At 43.6% G+C, this 17,449-nt stretch overlaps 1 protein-coding gene across 15 annotated transcripts in view; it reads right to left on the bottom strand.

Moving 5' to 3' along the window:
* Window positions 1–17,449, bottom strand: part of ptprt (protein tyrosine phosphatase receptor type T) — a 415,083-nt gene that overhangs the window by 14,025 nt on the left and 383,609 nt on the right. For 10 of the 15 annotated variants that reach the window (XM_046310947.1, XM_046310956.1, XM_046310953.1 and 7 more), the window contains 6 exons: window positions 9,065–9,150; window positions 8,080–8,116; window positions 6,625–6,722; window positions 6,084–6,200; window positions 4,254–4,408; window positions 2,326–2,461 (listed from right to left, as the gene is read on the bottom strand). In XM_046310947.1, the coding sequence (XP_046166903.1) occupies window positions 2,326–2,461; window positions 4,254–4,408; window positions 6,084–6,200; window positions 6,625–6,722; window positions 8,080–8,116; window positions 9,065–9,150 (629 nt within the window). The remainder of the gene's footprint in view (window positions 1–2,325; window positions 2,462–4,253; window positions 4,409–6,083; window positions 6,201–6,624; window positions 6,723–8,079; window positions 8,117–9,064; window positions 9,151–17,449) is intronic. The other 5 variants (XM_046310952.1, XM_046310954.1, XM_046310964.1 and 2 more) reach the window with 2 other exon arrangements.

Below are 17,449 nucleotides of genomic sequence, written 5' to 3'. Positions count from 1 at the left end.
GTTTTATTATTTTAGGGGGTGACTGCAAAACCGAGTGGCCGACTGGACGCAGGGTCATAACCCTAAGACACCATAAGACACCCTAAAGACACTTAGCAAACACAAACTCATTTGCAAAAAAAAAACCAAAAAACTAAAAAGTGTGCGGGACTAAGATATCTATTATTCAGCGTGTATGTATATTAATAGGAACATTGGGATGGATGATGCATGACTGAGCACACTCCAGAGGTAGCTAGGCTAGTCCGACATGGGAACTCTTCCAGAGGAGACGCCACACAAACTTGATCAGTTGGGATATCAAGTGTGGTGATGGTGTGTATGAACGGTTGCTAGTCGTGGAGTCGCTGAGAATATACAATGTACATCGGTCTAGTGGGTACACACATGCTAATGGAGAATACTGATGCTTATTCCTGTTGACAATAGCCGGTTTGTCGTTATGGCTATTGACCGTAGACTAGCAGTCAGAGTGATTGAGGGGAGCAGCTTGAGCAAGATGAGAATCGAAGAATCGCTACTCTTGATCAAATAATGAGTAGTTAGTTGGATGCAAGGTGATTTGTAGAGCAGTGATTCCGACTGCAATGTAGTTGATCTCAAACACACACATTATCTCACAATAGTTGTTTCCCCCATTCTCTCCACGAGAGAGAAGATCTTGGAATGGCTAGTGTTAGACTTGAGTAAAGACCACTGTTCTGTGGAAGCCATTGCTTACTGCATGATCCACTGGGAAATTTAACCCTAATAACCTGGCTTGGATGTCTGGCAGCTGAAGCCCAGATCCCTCTGTCTCAAAGGCTTAGAGGCAATAGAAGTAGAATCTGGTCTGAAGGTCTGAGTTCCTTTCCTGTTCTAGAGATTCTATTTCTATGCTTTACATTCTCCCTCCATAGGACTCACTTCCTATCTAGGCTTTTAGACCAGTGGCCACCAACCTTTTTTGAGTCAAGATCACTTTGAGTCAAACATTAACGAGTTAAAAACATTTCAGTAGCAGAAGTCTGTGCAGTAGGCATGCTTGAATTGCCCTGCCAATGATTTTCCTTCTCAGACCAATTTGAAATTATATTTAAAAAATATTAGGTATATGATCACACTGGTAATATATAATTTGTTGGATTACTGGTGAGGCACAGCTGAGTGAGCATAATAATTAAAAACATTTTTTACTGGACTGACGGCCTGCATCTGATGGTCAGTTTGAAAGGAGGGAGCAGCGGGGAGGCTGCCTCTCAACCGACTCACCGTCCCTCCGCTGAGAAAATTTGACAGTCTTCTGCCTCATGCACCAATTCATGTTGTTACGCCTATGACCAGAGAATGTAAAATATTCCTTGATAAAAAAAAACACGAGGCACTAATTACAGCGCTAGCTTATCAGAACCGTTTGTTATACTCTGCAGTGCTGGTTGTAGAGTGAGTGGAATTAGGGAGAATGCACATTTTACAGCGTATGGGTTATAAAATGGGTTTTATGGGTTTTGGGTTTTGAAATCTCACAATTTCAACTTTGCTGTGTGTTCGAGGCATCTTTTTGTGGTCTATGGCTCGAGGAAACTGTGTAGACACAGTGTTCGGAGCTATCTGATTGGCCAGCAGTAGTCCTATAGGTGCACTTGATTTGCTCTCTGGGCTTGTCACGTAGTCTGAGTTCTACCTTCAGACAAGTAAAATGGTTCAAAATGGGAAAACTTTGCCTTCCCGGCACTAGGGTTGCTAAATCAAGTGCACCTACAACCAACAGCGTTAAACAAATAAAATAAAATAGTAATGGAAGGCTTTTTAGTTTTTTTCCCAAAAATGTTTGGTGATCGACAAGGAATGCCTTGGTGACTACTTGTGACCACTGCTTTAGACCATAGAAATATAATCTGGTCTTGAAGGGTTTTGTCCATGCTATAGATTGTATTTCTATGCTTTACACCCTTCCTCCATATGACTGATTTTAAAATATCCCTGCTGAATATTTCAGGCAGAGCAACTGTGAGCAGTGGGCTGTGACATAGGATCAGTCTGCTGACCGGCTGGGAAAGGCCAACGCCAGCAGGCTACTGTCTGAGTCTTGTCAATCCTTCCGCCATGACGATGGGAAATGCTATGCTAAACAGACTTGCTGTGTCCGAAAACTCGTTGCACTTTTTATGGATAATGCTAACTGTGTGAGTGCTAGTAATCACTAATGCTAAGCTAATTAGCTAACTGCACTTTTATTCCTTTCGCATGTCACTGTAATGACTAATGTTCAAGCTATAATACAATATTGCTCTCTTCTCTACCCACTATCCGCACACAAGCTAATCAGTATGCTGCTTCACCAACCTCAGTTTGCACCATGTTAACCCTTTGTGAGCGCAGCTCCCGGATGCAGTTGAAGATGTCCACCACTCCCTCATTCTCAGCCATATCCAGCATGATGTCCACAGCTATGAAACAGCCTGTCCTTCCAGCCCCGGCACTGGAAAGAGAGGGGGAGGGAGAGAGAATACAGAAACAGAGACAGAGAGCATTTCATTTCTCCAGTATGTTCTGTACAGTAGCGAGGGCAGCGACACATGAAGACACATGCTCCGGCCCTATAATAAACAGGCTGGGGGTTATATTGAACCACGCTGAGCTCCCTCTGTTATCCAAAGGAGGCAGGACAGCCTTACAGCTCTGAAAAACAGCGTACTCCAACCCCCCAGGTAGGGGTTAGAGCCATTTCCCCTGACCCTGGTGTTAGGTGTTAAGGAAATAAGGAAATAAACCCAGCAGAGTGGCTGGGTGGAAGGGAGGGAGCAAGGGAGATAGTGGTGGAGAAGAGATAGAGGTAGGAGAGGGGGGCTGCTCAGCCATCATTCACTCGGCAGCTTCTTGACAGGTCCCAGCTCCGGAGCTCAGGAGCCAGGGGCCGCTCAGTGGCTCGGCAGCCCGACAGATTGCCTGTCAGCCGCCAGTGATTAATGGCGAGCGCAGCGAACAACTAGGTCCTGGCAGGGGGATAACGGCCAAGGAGTGCCCCAGGAAATTAGAAATTACTCCGCAGTCTGTCAGTAGGGCCTTCGCTCTGCGGGCCAAAGCTCATCCTGTTGTCCTTCATTCCATCTATCGTTCAGTTCAGTGGGGGGAATGGCTGCCAACCTATAGGCAGCTCCATGGGACATTCGTTGTCCATCCTCAATGGGGGAATTGAGGTTGGGGAGCAATCAGGAAGTTGTACGTCAAAAGCCAGGCTGACTTTTTTAGGAGAACACGAACCGACCATGGTTTGGGTTGTGGAAAAGCGACAATGTACTGAATGAGAGGTACAGGGAGGTTAAATATAGTGGGTTGCTACGGGGATGCAAATGCCATGCCTATTAGGAAGAAAGCAGGGACAAACAGACACAGGGACAGAGACCGAAAAACAGACAGATGAAGACAGGTCACTCTCTTGCGACAGGTGGTTCATAAAGGTTAATGTCATCGATGAGTGGGCGAAGATAAGGGTGCAGGAGATAAAGTGGCGGTAATAAACTTTGCCATCGTCTCTCCCCATCTCGTCCTCGGGGGTATTAGAGGGAGCAAGGCGCCCAATGCTTCATGAGAGCAGAAAGAGCAGTGCTTGGCACTTGAGCTAATCCACTCTGAAAATGTCTTAGTCACATCTGCTTTGTTTTGAGAGACCCGAGCCAAATGTAAAATTGCATTGTGCCATTTAGCAGCCTCTCCCTGTCACATCTCATTGTGCACGCTCACGCACTCCATCCCTCTGTCCCCTCCCCTCTTCTCCACTCCCCCGTGCCTCCCCCACCCTTCCCCCTTCACCTGTCTGAGCTCAATGCCTCTGTTTCAAGGGGTGGGTGTTTGAGTGGGCTGGGGAGGGGTAGGTGAGGGAAGGAGCAAGAGAGAGAGGCCTTAGTCTCCCATTGCTCTCGCTTATTCATTTTTCGACCTAAAAATGTATATGAAGACTCCCAGCTACATTTTTGTCATTTAGCAGATGCTCTTATGCAGAGAGACATACAGGAGCAATTAGTTAGAGTAATAATGCCTTGCTCAAGTACACATTTTCTTTACGAAGGCAGCTCAGGGATTCAGACCAGCGACCTTTTGGTTACTGGCCCAATGCTCTTAGCCACTAGGCTACCTGCCGCTAGCTACTGTTGTTATTTCTGATTAAATAAAGTATAAATAAATACATAGACAAAAGCCCTGAGTGTCAAATATGTCATCCCATTAGTCCTGTGTTATGTCCCACAATCCCCCTCGGTGTGGACAGTACGTACCTGCAGTGGGCCACAATGGGGCCAGCGTCGGGCGGGTTGAGGAACTTGACCTGGCGGACGAAGCCCAGGAGGCCGGTGGCATAGCAGGGTACCCCGTGGTCAGGCCAGCTGGTGAAGTGGAACTGACGGATCTCTCGAATCTCGTGGTGGCCCTTCTGAGAAGAAACAAAATGGAGGCTTAAATGGAGACAAATACATGACGCGTTGGAAGTTAATAAGTTATTGGCATAGAGCTTCCTATTGATTGATTCTGATACTTTCCAAGTGAGAAACTTGGGCCTCCTCTTTCTACAGCAGGTTTCCAAGTTCGAAATGTCTGAGTTTCCTAGAATTCCTGGAAACTGCGGGCTGACTAAACAAAATAGAGACTTCCTGGATACTGAAGATCTGACGGGCTCCCATTCCGGCTCAACAACTGAATATACAGTAGCTATCGATTTGTTTCTTTTAAGAAAATACATTATGAGGACTTGAGCATACAGGCAAGTATTGAGGGGAACAAAAGAAAAGGTGATTTGATAACTGGAGGCCTATTGATTTCCTTTCCTTCGATGTTCAAATTACATTCCGAAATCAATATGGGGTAAACAGCTAAGATGGGAAACAACAAAGCCACAAAATGCAGTAAATCACAGATTGGGAAAGAAGGTAGGTAGGGCCTAGCTTATGTTTACTATGGCAACGTGAACTTGGCAGAGTAGAAAGAAACTGGTTCTCACTCTTAAAGGCACGTGGCATGATACTAAAAACCCACTCCAATAAGGATATCAGCGAAGGCAGCAGCACATAAAGGGAGTGGATGTGCGGAAACTGGAATAACGCCATTTACAGAACAGTAGAGCGCTGTACTTCAGTAGTAATAATAATCACAGGCTTCACACCTCCACTCCCTGTGCTAATGCTAAGCGATTAATTGCCATTCGGGTTGGTGAGCTGTTTAATCCCTGCCTGCCAGCTTTGATATGCCAGCAAAACCCACATAACAGTTTAATACCGCAGTTAAAATACCTTCACTGTTTGGAGTGTATGGACACATACCACCTTTAATAGTGCATTGGAGTGTAACAGTGTAAAGCGGGGGTAAACTGTGTCTAAGCTTGCCAAACCAGTGGGCTCTGGTTTAACATATTCTCAATGGATTAAAGTGAGAGTGTGTGTGTGCGGCCCTAAAGATCTATCTATCTGCGTGGTGCAGTAAAATAATCCCCTTGGACTCATCATTAATAATGCTTTTCATAATTTCAGAACTCATTATTTTCTGCAATTAAAACCATTTAATACGCTCCATTTGAACGCATACGCATCCGAAGCGTGATTCCCGGCCATCACAGTGCACTGCTTTTTAAGGCACAGGAATTAAGGTTGTGGTGTGATGGTGGCGTTTTGTAATGACAATGTCCCGTTTCCCTTTCAAATGAAGAGTGTGAGCAGGTTAAAAGGAACTTTAGCTTTCTTGCAAAACAGATGGATTAAAGCATTGCAAAATTAGTTGACTACTAGCTCGTGTTGTCTGCCTAAGCGGCTTTCACAGAGTCACAGAAAGATGCATTTCAAGCCTATCAATGCTTGCTAGTTTCGTGACTGTTCCTCTGATATTTCCCTTTTAAAGGGAGCTAACAGAACAATAGCGTCACATACGGAATCCTGCATCCCAACTGTATTGTGCTTCTTTCAATGCAAATCCTCACTGATTACCAGTGTTCAATTATACTCTAATTTCCCAGTTGGACAACATAGCTTCACCTTGCTGTCAACCACAATGTTAATCCGGCAAATTGGAGTGAATGAAAGCTAAACAAGCAAGCCTGGCTATTGACTTAGTCTGTGTACCTTCTGTACTGTGAAGGTGCGGATGACATACTCGGCCAGTGGCTCTGTCTCGATCAGTGTCACCTTGACATCTCCGTACACTTCGGTCTCGTCAGGCCAGTACCTCACACACTTCACCTGGGCAGAGAAACATATATGGTCAGTGCATTGTCTCTTACAGAGGCTATATGGGACTTTTGCCTCTGGAGGTGCTGTTGAGCCAAAAGGGGTCCCTGAAATGGACAGAAATAATATTATTAAACATAACATTAAAGGACCAATCAGAGGAGTTGATAGCATATAAGACATACAAAGAGGCATGATTTAATGGCATTGAATTCAATTTTGTCGTCACATATTTGATGTTGATTTGTTCATATATTTGTTGTGAACAGTAAGGGTATGAGGTGTAGGGAAGGGGAAAATGAACTATGATTGACACACCCTGATCTATTAAACAACTGGCTTTTGCAGCGGGGAAAGAAACAGCACGGAAATCCATTCAGTATAAGAACTTAGCCGCTTGCTCTAACACCTTTCAAATCCTCTTTGATGAACTCACCCTGCCCACTTCCACCAGGTTGGTAACCATGACAATACTGCCGGAATTCTCCTGCCAGATCATTCTCCAGAAATCTCTCACTGTCTCCTGCATGGGGCCTGGAAGGAGAGAAGGAGAGCAAGGATGAGATCAAGAAGGATTGGACAGAGATAATGTCATAACAGGAACCAGGAAGTACACATAGGAGCAATGACTGTATATATGAGTAGGCAAAGCCATTGATCACCTGTACCATTCATTTCTATGTGAAGACTCACATTCATTCCTATGTGAAGTGTTTCTTAATCCTAGGGACCCAAAGGGGTACACATTTTTAGTTTTTGCCTTAGCACTACACACCCGATTCAAATGATCAAATATGATGAGTTGACAATTGGAATCAGGTGTGAAGAGCTAGGGCAAAAACAAAAAATTTGCACCCCTTTGGGTCCATAGGACCAGGATTAAGAAGCACCGAATTGAAGCCAAATTAAGTCAGTAAAGATGGAGACTCGTGGTGACATAACATACACAGTTTGAGCTGCTCCAGGAAGTGACATTGCAGGTTAGCTCAGTGTTGCCCCATCTCATTGAGTAACTCAAGTTGAAGGCCAACTGGGGTACTGCAGGATGCCATTAGCAACTAAATAATCTTTATAATTTATAACTTATAACTTAAAATAATCGGTTCAAGAACACACATCTGGTGTATTAGAAGCAAATACTGGTACCATGATTGTCGTTGAATTATACTTTTTTTACATGAAGATTGACCACAAAGATCGCACATTTTCCATTCACAATTGGGGATCCTGTTTTTTGCTAACAATGCCTGCAGTACCGTGGTCGGCTTTGAACTTCTGTGGAGTCAACGAGAGGGGGCAGTCGTTCTTCCCTGCATAATATTAAAATCGTGTCATTCGGGCCTCTTCTAAAATGATACCCTATCCCCGGAAATGGCACATTGTATCCCCGATATAGTGCATTACTTTTGACCAGAGCGCCCATTGACCTCCCAGTGCAGTTACACTTCCCAAATAATATTCAGCAATCACTGTCTCATCATTATTTGGTCGCGCTCCCCTGCTCAGACGTTGCATGCATCAACCAATCGTTGTGTGCCATGTCATCAACTGTGTCATTGACTGACAGATTTCTAAAACGTGGTTAGCCCGATACTTAAAATACCTATCCAGGCGTTAGCAATGTCTGAGCAGAGGAACGCGCCCTTTATCTTATCCCAGAAGGAGAGCGACTTATCCAAATCACAACCATGCCCAGGATCAGTTTAAGATAAGCCCCAGTTTGTTATGGAACAAAAGGAATGGGGTGTTACATTTTTGTCATTGGCTTTAAGAGTATTATTATTATATATATATATATATTTTTTTACATCTGAGTAATTGCCTCCCCCATGTCTGGGGATACTTTTCCAGGTGTCTTGCGTCTTACCAGCCAACCATCCAATTTAATTACCTTGTGTAGCGATGTAATGTCTTGGTCTATGATACCCCTGTGAGAAGAAGAAGAGAAAAAAGAAAACCCCCAGGCGTACTGTAACAGCTCAAGGTCCTTTCAAATCAGATCAAATCAAATCCGAGAACCTTATTTTTCCTATCTGCCAAAATGGAAATTCTATCATATTGTTCCATCGAGACAGAATGCTTAGTTCAAATGAATACAGTATATACATTTCATATCCTTAATAGGACATTGCCATTTCACCATATCAAGTGGGAATGTGTGTGTGAAACCAATTCTACAAATTCATTACTATTACAACCGCTATGAGATAAATAAAAAAATCAACACAGTTGAGGCTCCTAGAGCTGGGTATAACAATACATTTTACCAGCGGATCTTGGCACATCGACCCAGTAATTGTTTTATTAGAGGAAATGGGGTTCGATGATATGATTATACACACAGCTATAATGCCGACTTGTCCTGATGCTGCTTCTCGGAGTACAGGGCATTCCCAGTCCCCACAGCATAATAGAGACAATCATATCTACACTGTCGTTATGGTAGTTATGTCAATGCAGAATTCTTTCATCCGAAGATGAGCAAATGCATGCTCAGATGCAGTACGCTGTGTTTGCAGCAGATATGTCAATGTTACAGGCACATTGCCTCGTAAAAAGCGTATATGCTTTCTACTGTATATATAATCTCCGTTTGTGTGACGATGGTGTGTCATATTTTGAGTCCATCCTTGCAAAATCAGTCTTCACTGACCATTCATAATAGTAATGTTTGTAGCGTGATGTACTACAGCACCCATAATGCTCTATGCAATATTTGATTTTATCTTAGTAAAGATGTCATGAAGTGAAATGCTGTCTCATCTCCTTACTAATACATGGTGTCAGAAGGTTAAATGAGACCTTGTATTAAGTCAAATTCAAAAGCAATCAGATAAAAATTCCATTCCCCTTCACATCCGCCGCCCCATACTTACGTCTATGTAGTTGGCGTTGATGTAGTCTGAGTGGGGGTCTCCATCCAGCAGTTGCAGCCTGACTCGAGTGTGGTCATCTGTGGGGTCAAAAATTCACAAAGAGCAGGCCTAAAGTTACATTTACCCATTCAAGGTTCACACAACTACACCTCAACATCAAATGTCTGAGGTCTTCGGCATCCTATTCCCTGCATAGGGCAGTGCTAAAAAGTAGTGCACTATGGGCCCTGGTCAAAAGTAGTGCACTATGGGTCCTGGTCAAAAGTAGTGCACTATGGGCCCTGGTCAAAAGTAGTGCATTGTACAGGGAAAAGGATGCCATTTGAGATGCAGCCTACATGTGCCACTACCACAGCTTTAATGCAAAACACACCCTAGCGCGAGAGACCGATTTGCAGTATTTTAATGGCAAAAGTATTTTAATTGCACGATATCTAAGGAAGTCTCGAGCTATTGCTCATGATGAACTGTAGACCACACTACCTACCTAGAGTTTTCATCTGTATTTCTTGTAGCCATTTACATTTACATTTAAGTCATTTAGCAGACGCTCTTATCCAGAGCGACTTACAAATTGGTGCATTCACCTTATGACATCCAGTGGAACAACCACTTTACAATAGTGCATCTAAATATTTTAAGGGGGGGGGGGGGGTGAGAAGGATTACTTTATCCTATCCTAGGTATTCCTTAAAGAGGTGGGGTTTCAGGTGTCTCCGGAAGGTGGTGATTGACTCCGCTGTCCTGGCATCGTGAGGGAGTTTGTTCCACCATTGGGGAGCCAGAGCAGCGAACAGTTTTGACTGAGCTGAGCGGGAACTGTACTTCCTCAGTGGTAGGGAGGCGAGCAGGCCAGAGGTGGATGAACGCAGTGCCCTTATTTGGGTGTAGGGCCTGATCAGAGCCTGGAGGTACTGAGGTGCCGTTCCCCTCACAGCTCCGTAGGCAAGCACCATGGTCTTGTAGCGGATGCGAGCTTCAACTGGAAGCCAGTGGAGAGAGCGGAGGAGCGGGGTGACGTGAGAGAACTTGGGAAGGTTGAACACTAGACGGGCTGCGGCGTTCTGGATGAGTTGTAGGGGTTTAATGGCACAGGCAGGGAGCCCAGCCAACAGCGAGTTGCAGTAATCCAGACGGGAGATGACAAGTGCCTGGATTAGGACCTGCGCCGCTTCCTGTGTGAGGCAGGGTCGTACTCTGCGGATGTTGTAGAGCATGAACCTACAGGAACGGGCCACCGCCTTGATGTTAGTTGAGAACGACAGTTTGTTGTCCAGGATCACGCCAAGGTTCTTAGCGCTCTGGGAGGAGGACACAATGGAGTTGTCATTTACATATCACCAAAGTTGTTGGTTAGGGGCTCGTAAGTAAGCATTTCACTGTAAGGTTGTCACGTGTTGACTAATAACATTTGATTTGAAAATACGTATTTGTAGGCATATAAATACAAAGGAATTAGAACAGGCGTGGAAGCTCTAACCCTGGCAATTGACTGTTAAACTCATGTGTACACTCGCAATGACTGCCTGGTATTGTGATGCAATAATTTCCATGGTATTTTGGAATGTTCTATCAACTGATGCTGTATTGCCATGGTAATGTAGAATGTTCATTCAAATGATGCCAACTGATGTAGCGTAAGCAATGGAATGTATTTTTTGTAATGTCAGCTGAGTTGACTCAACAAATCACAGCACAGGTTGAAGGGTACACTTCCTGCTTTTACTTTCTCGCATGGAAACACATTAAATGGCTGCCAGTCCACCCAATATGCCATCATTGACTTGAGTGGAGACGCTTTTTCTATACGTTCTTATTTCTATGTTTGTAGGTTCCATAGGAGCATTGTCACTCTATATAGTACATTCAATTCATGGGACGGATTAGAGAGACGTACTGCGTTTTATCACCTTGTCAGCGAGATGATTTCCATCTCGAAATTGCCAAACGCGCAACTATGTCTGTACACACAGAGCACATGACTAATCTCACTGCATGATTGAATTAGTTACTTCTGTGGGGGGGAAAAATAACAAATTAGACATGCTATGCTGTTTTTACTTAGAGAATTGTCTTTTGTTACATCCTAGTGTTTTTTTCTAACCTGATACAAACTTGTCTTTGTTTGACTTAGTTATAAGACTTGACGTATAGCTAAGATCGCAGCATGTGACACATCCTGTGTTTTTACTATCTGCAGGAACTCAGCTGTGTGGAAACATTATAGTGTGAGCTGTGGCAAATGCAGTTAGACTGTTGAGCCCTTGTGCCATCTTAATCTGCACAGACAAACTAATCACCTTTTACACACTGTTCCCCGCCCCTGTTCACACACATCTGCTAACATCCACATAGACAGACGTAGTACTTTTCTATTAAAGCTGAGATCCAACTCTGTTCGTTGGGCCCTTAACTCTGAACCATTGAGTGATTGTCAACTGCTCCATTTTTGCAAATAAAGCAAATTTAATCTAGCTGATTTAAGAATCTACAGTCTCTCTTCCTTTTGGTTCTAATTTCCACAACACTTCAACCACAACCACTACCTTTCACTCTACAAACACATGACCCATTACTGTAATTTTGACATGTGAAATCTTGAGCTGGACTCCACAGGGCTTCTGCTTGGCAATTAAGGGAGTGATGGCGATGGTGGTGGCGGAGGAAAAAAAGGACGTGAAGATGATGATGGGATGATATGTAACACACTGATCCCTTCTCACTTTGATCTGTGATATGCAAATGTACGAGCGCTGCAGCACATTTCCTGACTGATCTGACGCTCCTGGATGATAGGCCTAGCAGCATTCCAATAAGGCATGTACTGAGAACGATAACTTCATATCTGCACTTATCAGCGATGTCAGCCTATACTCCGCAGTTCTTGCTGTGTTCTTGCAGTGTTCTTGCTGATATATATTTACTGGGTGATGACAGTTAAAAAAACGAAATTCCATTGGTTGGCTGAGCGACCCTCCTCTCCCTACCTCTCCTCTCACGTGAGCCAGGACACTGGGTGAGGGCTGGCAGGGGGTTGTGTGAAGGTGGCGCCACAGAGGACCCTGCCCACACAAGGGTTCCCTGTGCAGGCATCCAGGCTATAACACCTATACATATTAAGCACCACACGCCTCAAGCACAATCCTAATAAAGACATTACTAGCCCAGTCCTCAAACGGAAGGTTTGTGAACTCATTACTGATTTATGCTACCGATTCCTCAGCTGAACTCTTTTTTGTAAAAGTTTGGTGCAGACCTGCAGGGGCATGTTAACTTTTCTAAAACTTTAATTCTGCAGAGCAGCTTGGACCATATGAACTTGAGTAAGAGGCATATCTGATTTTGTACACTAAATATCTATCGTCGTTGACTATTGTCTATCAAATCCTGTATTTTACTGAGACCAACAGATTATCATAATCTCTGTTTCACAGTCTATGTCATGGAGAAAGGATTACAGTGAAAACGTAGACACGTTAAAAACACAACAGTATCGGATTTGAATTGCTGATCGAGGGGACCTGCCTTCTCCCGGTAACGCATGGTATGTCACAGCTCCATTAATCATTAAAGCCCATGTTGTCCCCACAGAATTTATAGATAGCCACTAAACTGTCAACGTGGCTGAATGCATTATGGACTTTAACCTGTTAAACTCTGACGCCTTCTGGCAGCATTTTCTAAACCACACATACTATTGTATACTAACTTCATAAAGTACATGTCGGTTTCAAAAGTCCTACAAACACATATGACCTAATGGTGACGCATGCACAAATTCCCATAGGAACACAGCCATTTTAAAAGTGCAGGGCTTGTGCAAAGTTGTTTTTCATATTGCAGGAATGACATGAGGAGAAAGCTGAAGTCTCTACCTATTTATTGATGTAAATATATCTTCTGTCTGATTCCCAGTTCGTCCACGAGATAGCAACAGGAGATCACATGACGTCTCTTGGCAGATTGAAACCAGTTGTGTCTGGTTTGGGTAGTGAGACATTGTTCCATAATGGCTACTCAGATTTTCAAGCCTGACATCTTAAAATCACTCAAGCAATCAGGGCTTTCAAATTATCTCAAAAAAGACAAACGGTAAGGAAACTTCAAACCTCTTTTCCCATGTACTTTTCTTATTGTAGACATCTGTGTTAGATCAACGGTGCACGTGGAGGATGCATACAAGTTGGAGAAGGAAATGCATTGCTTTACAATGACCACCAATGTGTACCCTTTCAATGCAAACGAAATGTTTACACTTTTGGTGAATTTAGCGACATTGCATATGGGATTTATGGCCTTTATGTGGAGGCAGCGGGGGGCTAAATTTGGATAATTGCGAGCAGAAAGATTTGAGTTTCATTTACAAAAAGACTAGGGCTGTAGCTTTCAAATTATATTTCACGGTACTGGATCCAAAACAATTGCTCAGAGTTTAAACAGGGTTGATTTAACCTATAAAAGTCAGACCTCCTGGAGGTTCCACTGTCAAACTGACAGAATGTTGTTTGTGCCGCATGCTGGTAGTTGGATGATCCGGTTTAACCCTGTTCTGCAGTTCAGAGATTAGACTGCCATGGGGTGTACCTGAGAGATGCCGCGTGTTTCATCAACGACACTAACTGTTGACTTTGACCCCATTCAACGAGAAGTCCATGTTTGGACAAGTACAGTATCATTCAGATCGGGAATGGATTACAGCCAAGGAAGTGTATTAGCAAGAGAAGGAGGTGGGGGTCTTTGCCCAATAGGAAATATATAAATGTACTGTTAAAATATACTGTAGGAAGATATATTAGACTCTTTTGTAAGCTAAGGGTCATGTTTAGAGTTTTATTCACCACGTGCACAGGATTCTAAGCGCCAACCATCGCATCTAACCACGGAAAGGTGTCTGGGAATATGGCTGAATACAAACACTGCAGTTATTCCCTCCGTAATGCAATCAAACAGGCAAAACGTCAGTATAGAGACAAAGTGGAGTAGCAATTCAACGGCTCAGACACGAGACGTATGTGGCAGGGTCTACAGACAATCATGAACTACAAAAGGCAAACCAGCCAAGTCGCAGATACCGACGTCTTGCTTCCGGACAACCTAACTTCCTGATGGGCCGCTACCAGGTGGTGAAGGTAGGAAACAACACCTCCACTTCGCTGTTCCTCAACACTGGGGCCCCACAAGGGTGCGTGCTCAGCCCCTTCCTGTACTCCCTGTTCATCCATGACTGCGTGGCCACGCACGCTTCCAACTCAATCATCAAGTTTGTATACGACACAACAGTAGTAGGCCTGATTACCAAAAATGACGAGAGCCTACAAGAAGGAGGTGAGGGCCCTGGGTGTGTGGTGCCAGAAAATAACCTCTCACTCAATGTCAACAAAACAAAAAAGCTAATTGTGGACTTCAGGAAACGGCAGAGGGAGCACCCCCCTATCCACATCAACGGGACCGAAGTGGAGAAGGTGGAAAGCTTCAAGTTCCTCGGCATACGTCACTGACAAACTGAAATGGTCCACCCACACAGACAGTGTGGTGAAAAAGGCGCAACAGCGCCTGTTCAACATCAGGAGGCTGAAGAAGTTTGGCTTGTCACCTAAATCCCTCACAAACTTCTACAGATGCACAATTGAAAGTATCCTGTCGGGCTGTATCACCACCTGGTATGGCAACTGCACCACCTGCAACCGCTGAGCTCTCCAGAGGGTGGCGCGGTGTGCCCAACGCATCACCGGGGGCAAACTACCTGCCCTCCAGGACACCTACAGCACTCGATATTACAGGAAGGCCAGAAAGGTCATCAAGGACAACAAAGACCCGAGCCACTGCCTGTTTACCCCGCTATTATCCTGAAGGCGAGGTCAGTACAGGAGCATCAAAGCTGGGACCGAGAGACTGACTTTAATAATTGAACACTGGTCAATTTTTTTATTATTTTTTATTTTTTTACATATTTTGCATTACTCATCGCATATGAACAGTTGAAGTCGGAAGTTTACATATACCTTGGCCAAATACATTTAAACTCAGTTTATCACAATTCCTAACATTTAATCATAGTAAAAATTCCCTGTCTTAGGTCAGTTAGGATCACCACTTTATTTTAAGAATGTGAAATGTCAGAATAATAGTAGAGAGAATTATTTATTTCAGCTTTTATTTCTTTCATCACATTCCCAGTGGCTCAGAAGTTTACATACACTCCATTAGTATTTGGTAGCATTGCCTTTAAATTGTTTAACTTGGGTCAAACATTTTGGTTAGCCTTCCACAAGCTTCCCACAATAAGTTGGGTGAATTTTGGCCCATATTTCATAGCTGGTGTAATGGAGTCAGGTTTGTAGGCCTCCTTGCTCGCACACGCTTTTTCAGTTCTGCCCACAAATTTTCAACAGGATTGAGTTCAGGGCTTTGTGATGGCTATGCCAATACCTTGACTTTGTTGTCCTTAAGCCATTTTGCCTCAACTTTGGAAGTATGCTTGGGGTAATTGTCCATTTGGAAGACCCATTTGCGACCAAGCTTTAGAAATTACCTCACTGCTGGAGTTAGAAACACAAGCATTTCCCTACACCAGCAATAACATCTGCTAAACACGGGTATGTGACCGATCATTTTTTTTATTTTAATTTAACCATTTATTCATTTAAGCGAGGCAAGTCAGTTATAAACAAATTCTTATTTACAATGATGGCCTACCGTCATTGAAAAAACAGGTGTAAAACAGTGCAGTGAATTCTTACATGGATAGCTTTTTTCCAACAATGCAGTGATAATAATATAGACAATAGAAAATGTAATAAAATAAAAATGTTTTTTTCAGGTCAGTGCCAGTACCTTATTCAATGTGCAGGGGTACTGATGTGGTTTAGGTGGGTTTACACATAAAGTGACTGGTAGTAGGATATGCATGGGAAAACAGCTGAAAAGTGACTGGTTGCAGGAATATATAAAAACTTACGGTAATATACAGTGGGGCAAAAAGTATTTTGTCAGCCACCAATTGTGCAAGTTCTCCCACTTAAAAATATGACAGAGGCCTGTAATTTTCATTATAGGTACACTTCAACTATGACAGACAAAATGAGAAATAAAATCCAGAAAATCACGTTGTAAGATTTTTAATTTATTTATTTGCAAATTATGTTGGAAAATAAGTATTTGGTCAATAACAAAAGTTTCTCAATACTTTGTTATATACCCCTTGTTGGCAATGACAAAGGTCACATGATTTCTGTAAGTCTTCACAAGGTTTTCACACACTGTTGCTGGTATTTTGGTCCATTCCTCCATGCAGATCTCCTCTAGAGCAGTGATGTTTTGGGGCTGTTGCTGGGCAACACAGACTTTCAAATCCCTCCAAAGATTTTCTATGGAGTTGAGAACTGGAGACTGGATAGGCCACTCCAGGACCTTGAAAAGCTTCTTACGAAGCCACTCATTCGTTGCCCGGGCGGTGTGTTTGGGATCATTGTCATGCTGAAAGACCCAGCCACGTTTCATATTCAATGCCCTTGCTGATGGAAGGAGGTTTTCACTCAAAATCTCACGATACATGGCCCGATATCACGATATCATTCTTTCCTTTACACGGATCAGTCGTCCTGGTCCCTTTGCAGAAAAACAGCCCCAAAGCATGATGTTTCCACCCCCATGCTTCACAGTAGGTATGGTGGTCTTTGGATGAAACTCAGCATTCTTTGTCATCCAAACACGACGAGTTGAGTTTTTACCAAAATGTTCTATTTTGGTTTCATCTGACCATATGACATTCTCCCAATCTTCTTCTGGATCATCTAAATGCTCTCTAGCAAACTTCAGATGGGCCTGGACATGTACTGGCTTAAGCAGGGGAACACGTCTGGCACTGCAGGATTTGAGTCCCTGGTGGCATAGTGTGTTACTGATGGTAGGCTTTGTTACTTTGGTCCCAGCTCTCTGCAGGTCATTCACTAGGTCCCCCCGTGTGGTTCTGGGATTTTTGCTCACCGTTCTTGTGATCATTTTGACCCCACGGTGTGAGATCTTGCATGGAGCCCCAGATCGTGGGAGATTATCAGTGGTCTTGTATGTCTTCCATTTCCTAATAATTGCTCCCACAGTTGATTTCTTCAAACCAAGCTGCTTACCTATTGCAGATTCAGTCTTCCCAGCCTGGTGCAGGTCTACAATTTTGTTTCTGGTGTCCTTTGACAGCTCTTTGGTCTTGGCCATAGTGGAGTTTGGAGTGTGACTGTTTGAGGTTGTGGACAGGTGTATTTATATTGATAACAAGTTCAAAGAGGTGCCATTAATACAGGTAACGAGTGGAGGACATAGGAGCCTCTTAAAGAAGAAGTTACAGGTCTGTGAAAGCCAGAAATCGTGCTTGTTTGTAGGTGACCAAAT

This window comes from Oncorhynchus gorbuscha, linkage group LG18, assembly GCF_021184085.1.
Source record: "Oncorhynchus gorbuscha isolate QuinsamMale2020 ecotype Even-year linkage group LG18, OgorEven_v1.0, whole genome shotgun sequence".
NCBI classification, from domain to species: domain Eukaryota; kingdom Metazoa; phylum Chordata; class Actinopteri; order Salmoniformes; family Salmonidae; genus Oncorhynchus; species Oncorhynchus gorbuscha.
The sequence above is the reverse complement of the archived record's forward strand: the minus strand, read 5'-3'. Positions and strand labels throughout refer to the sequence as shown.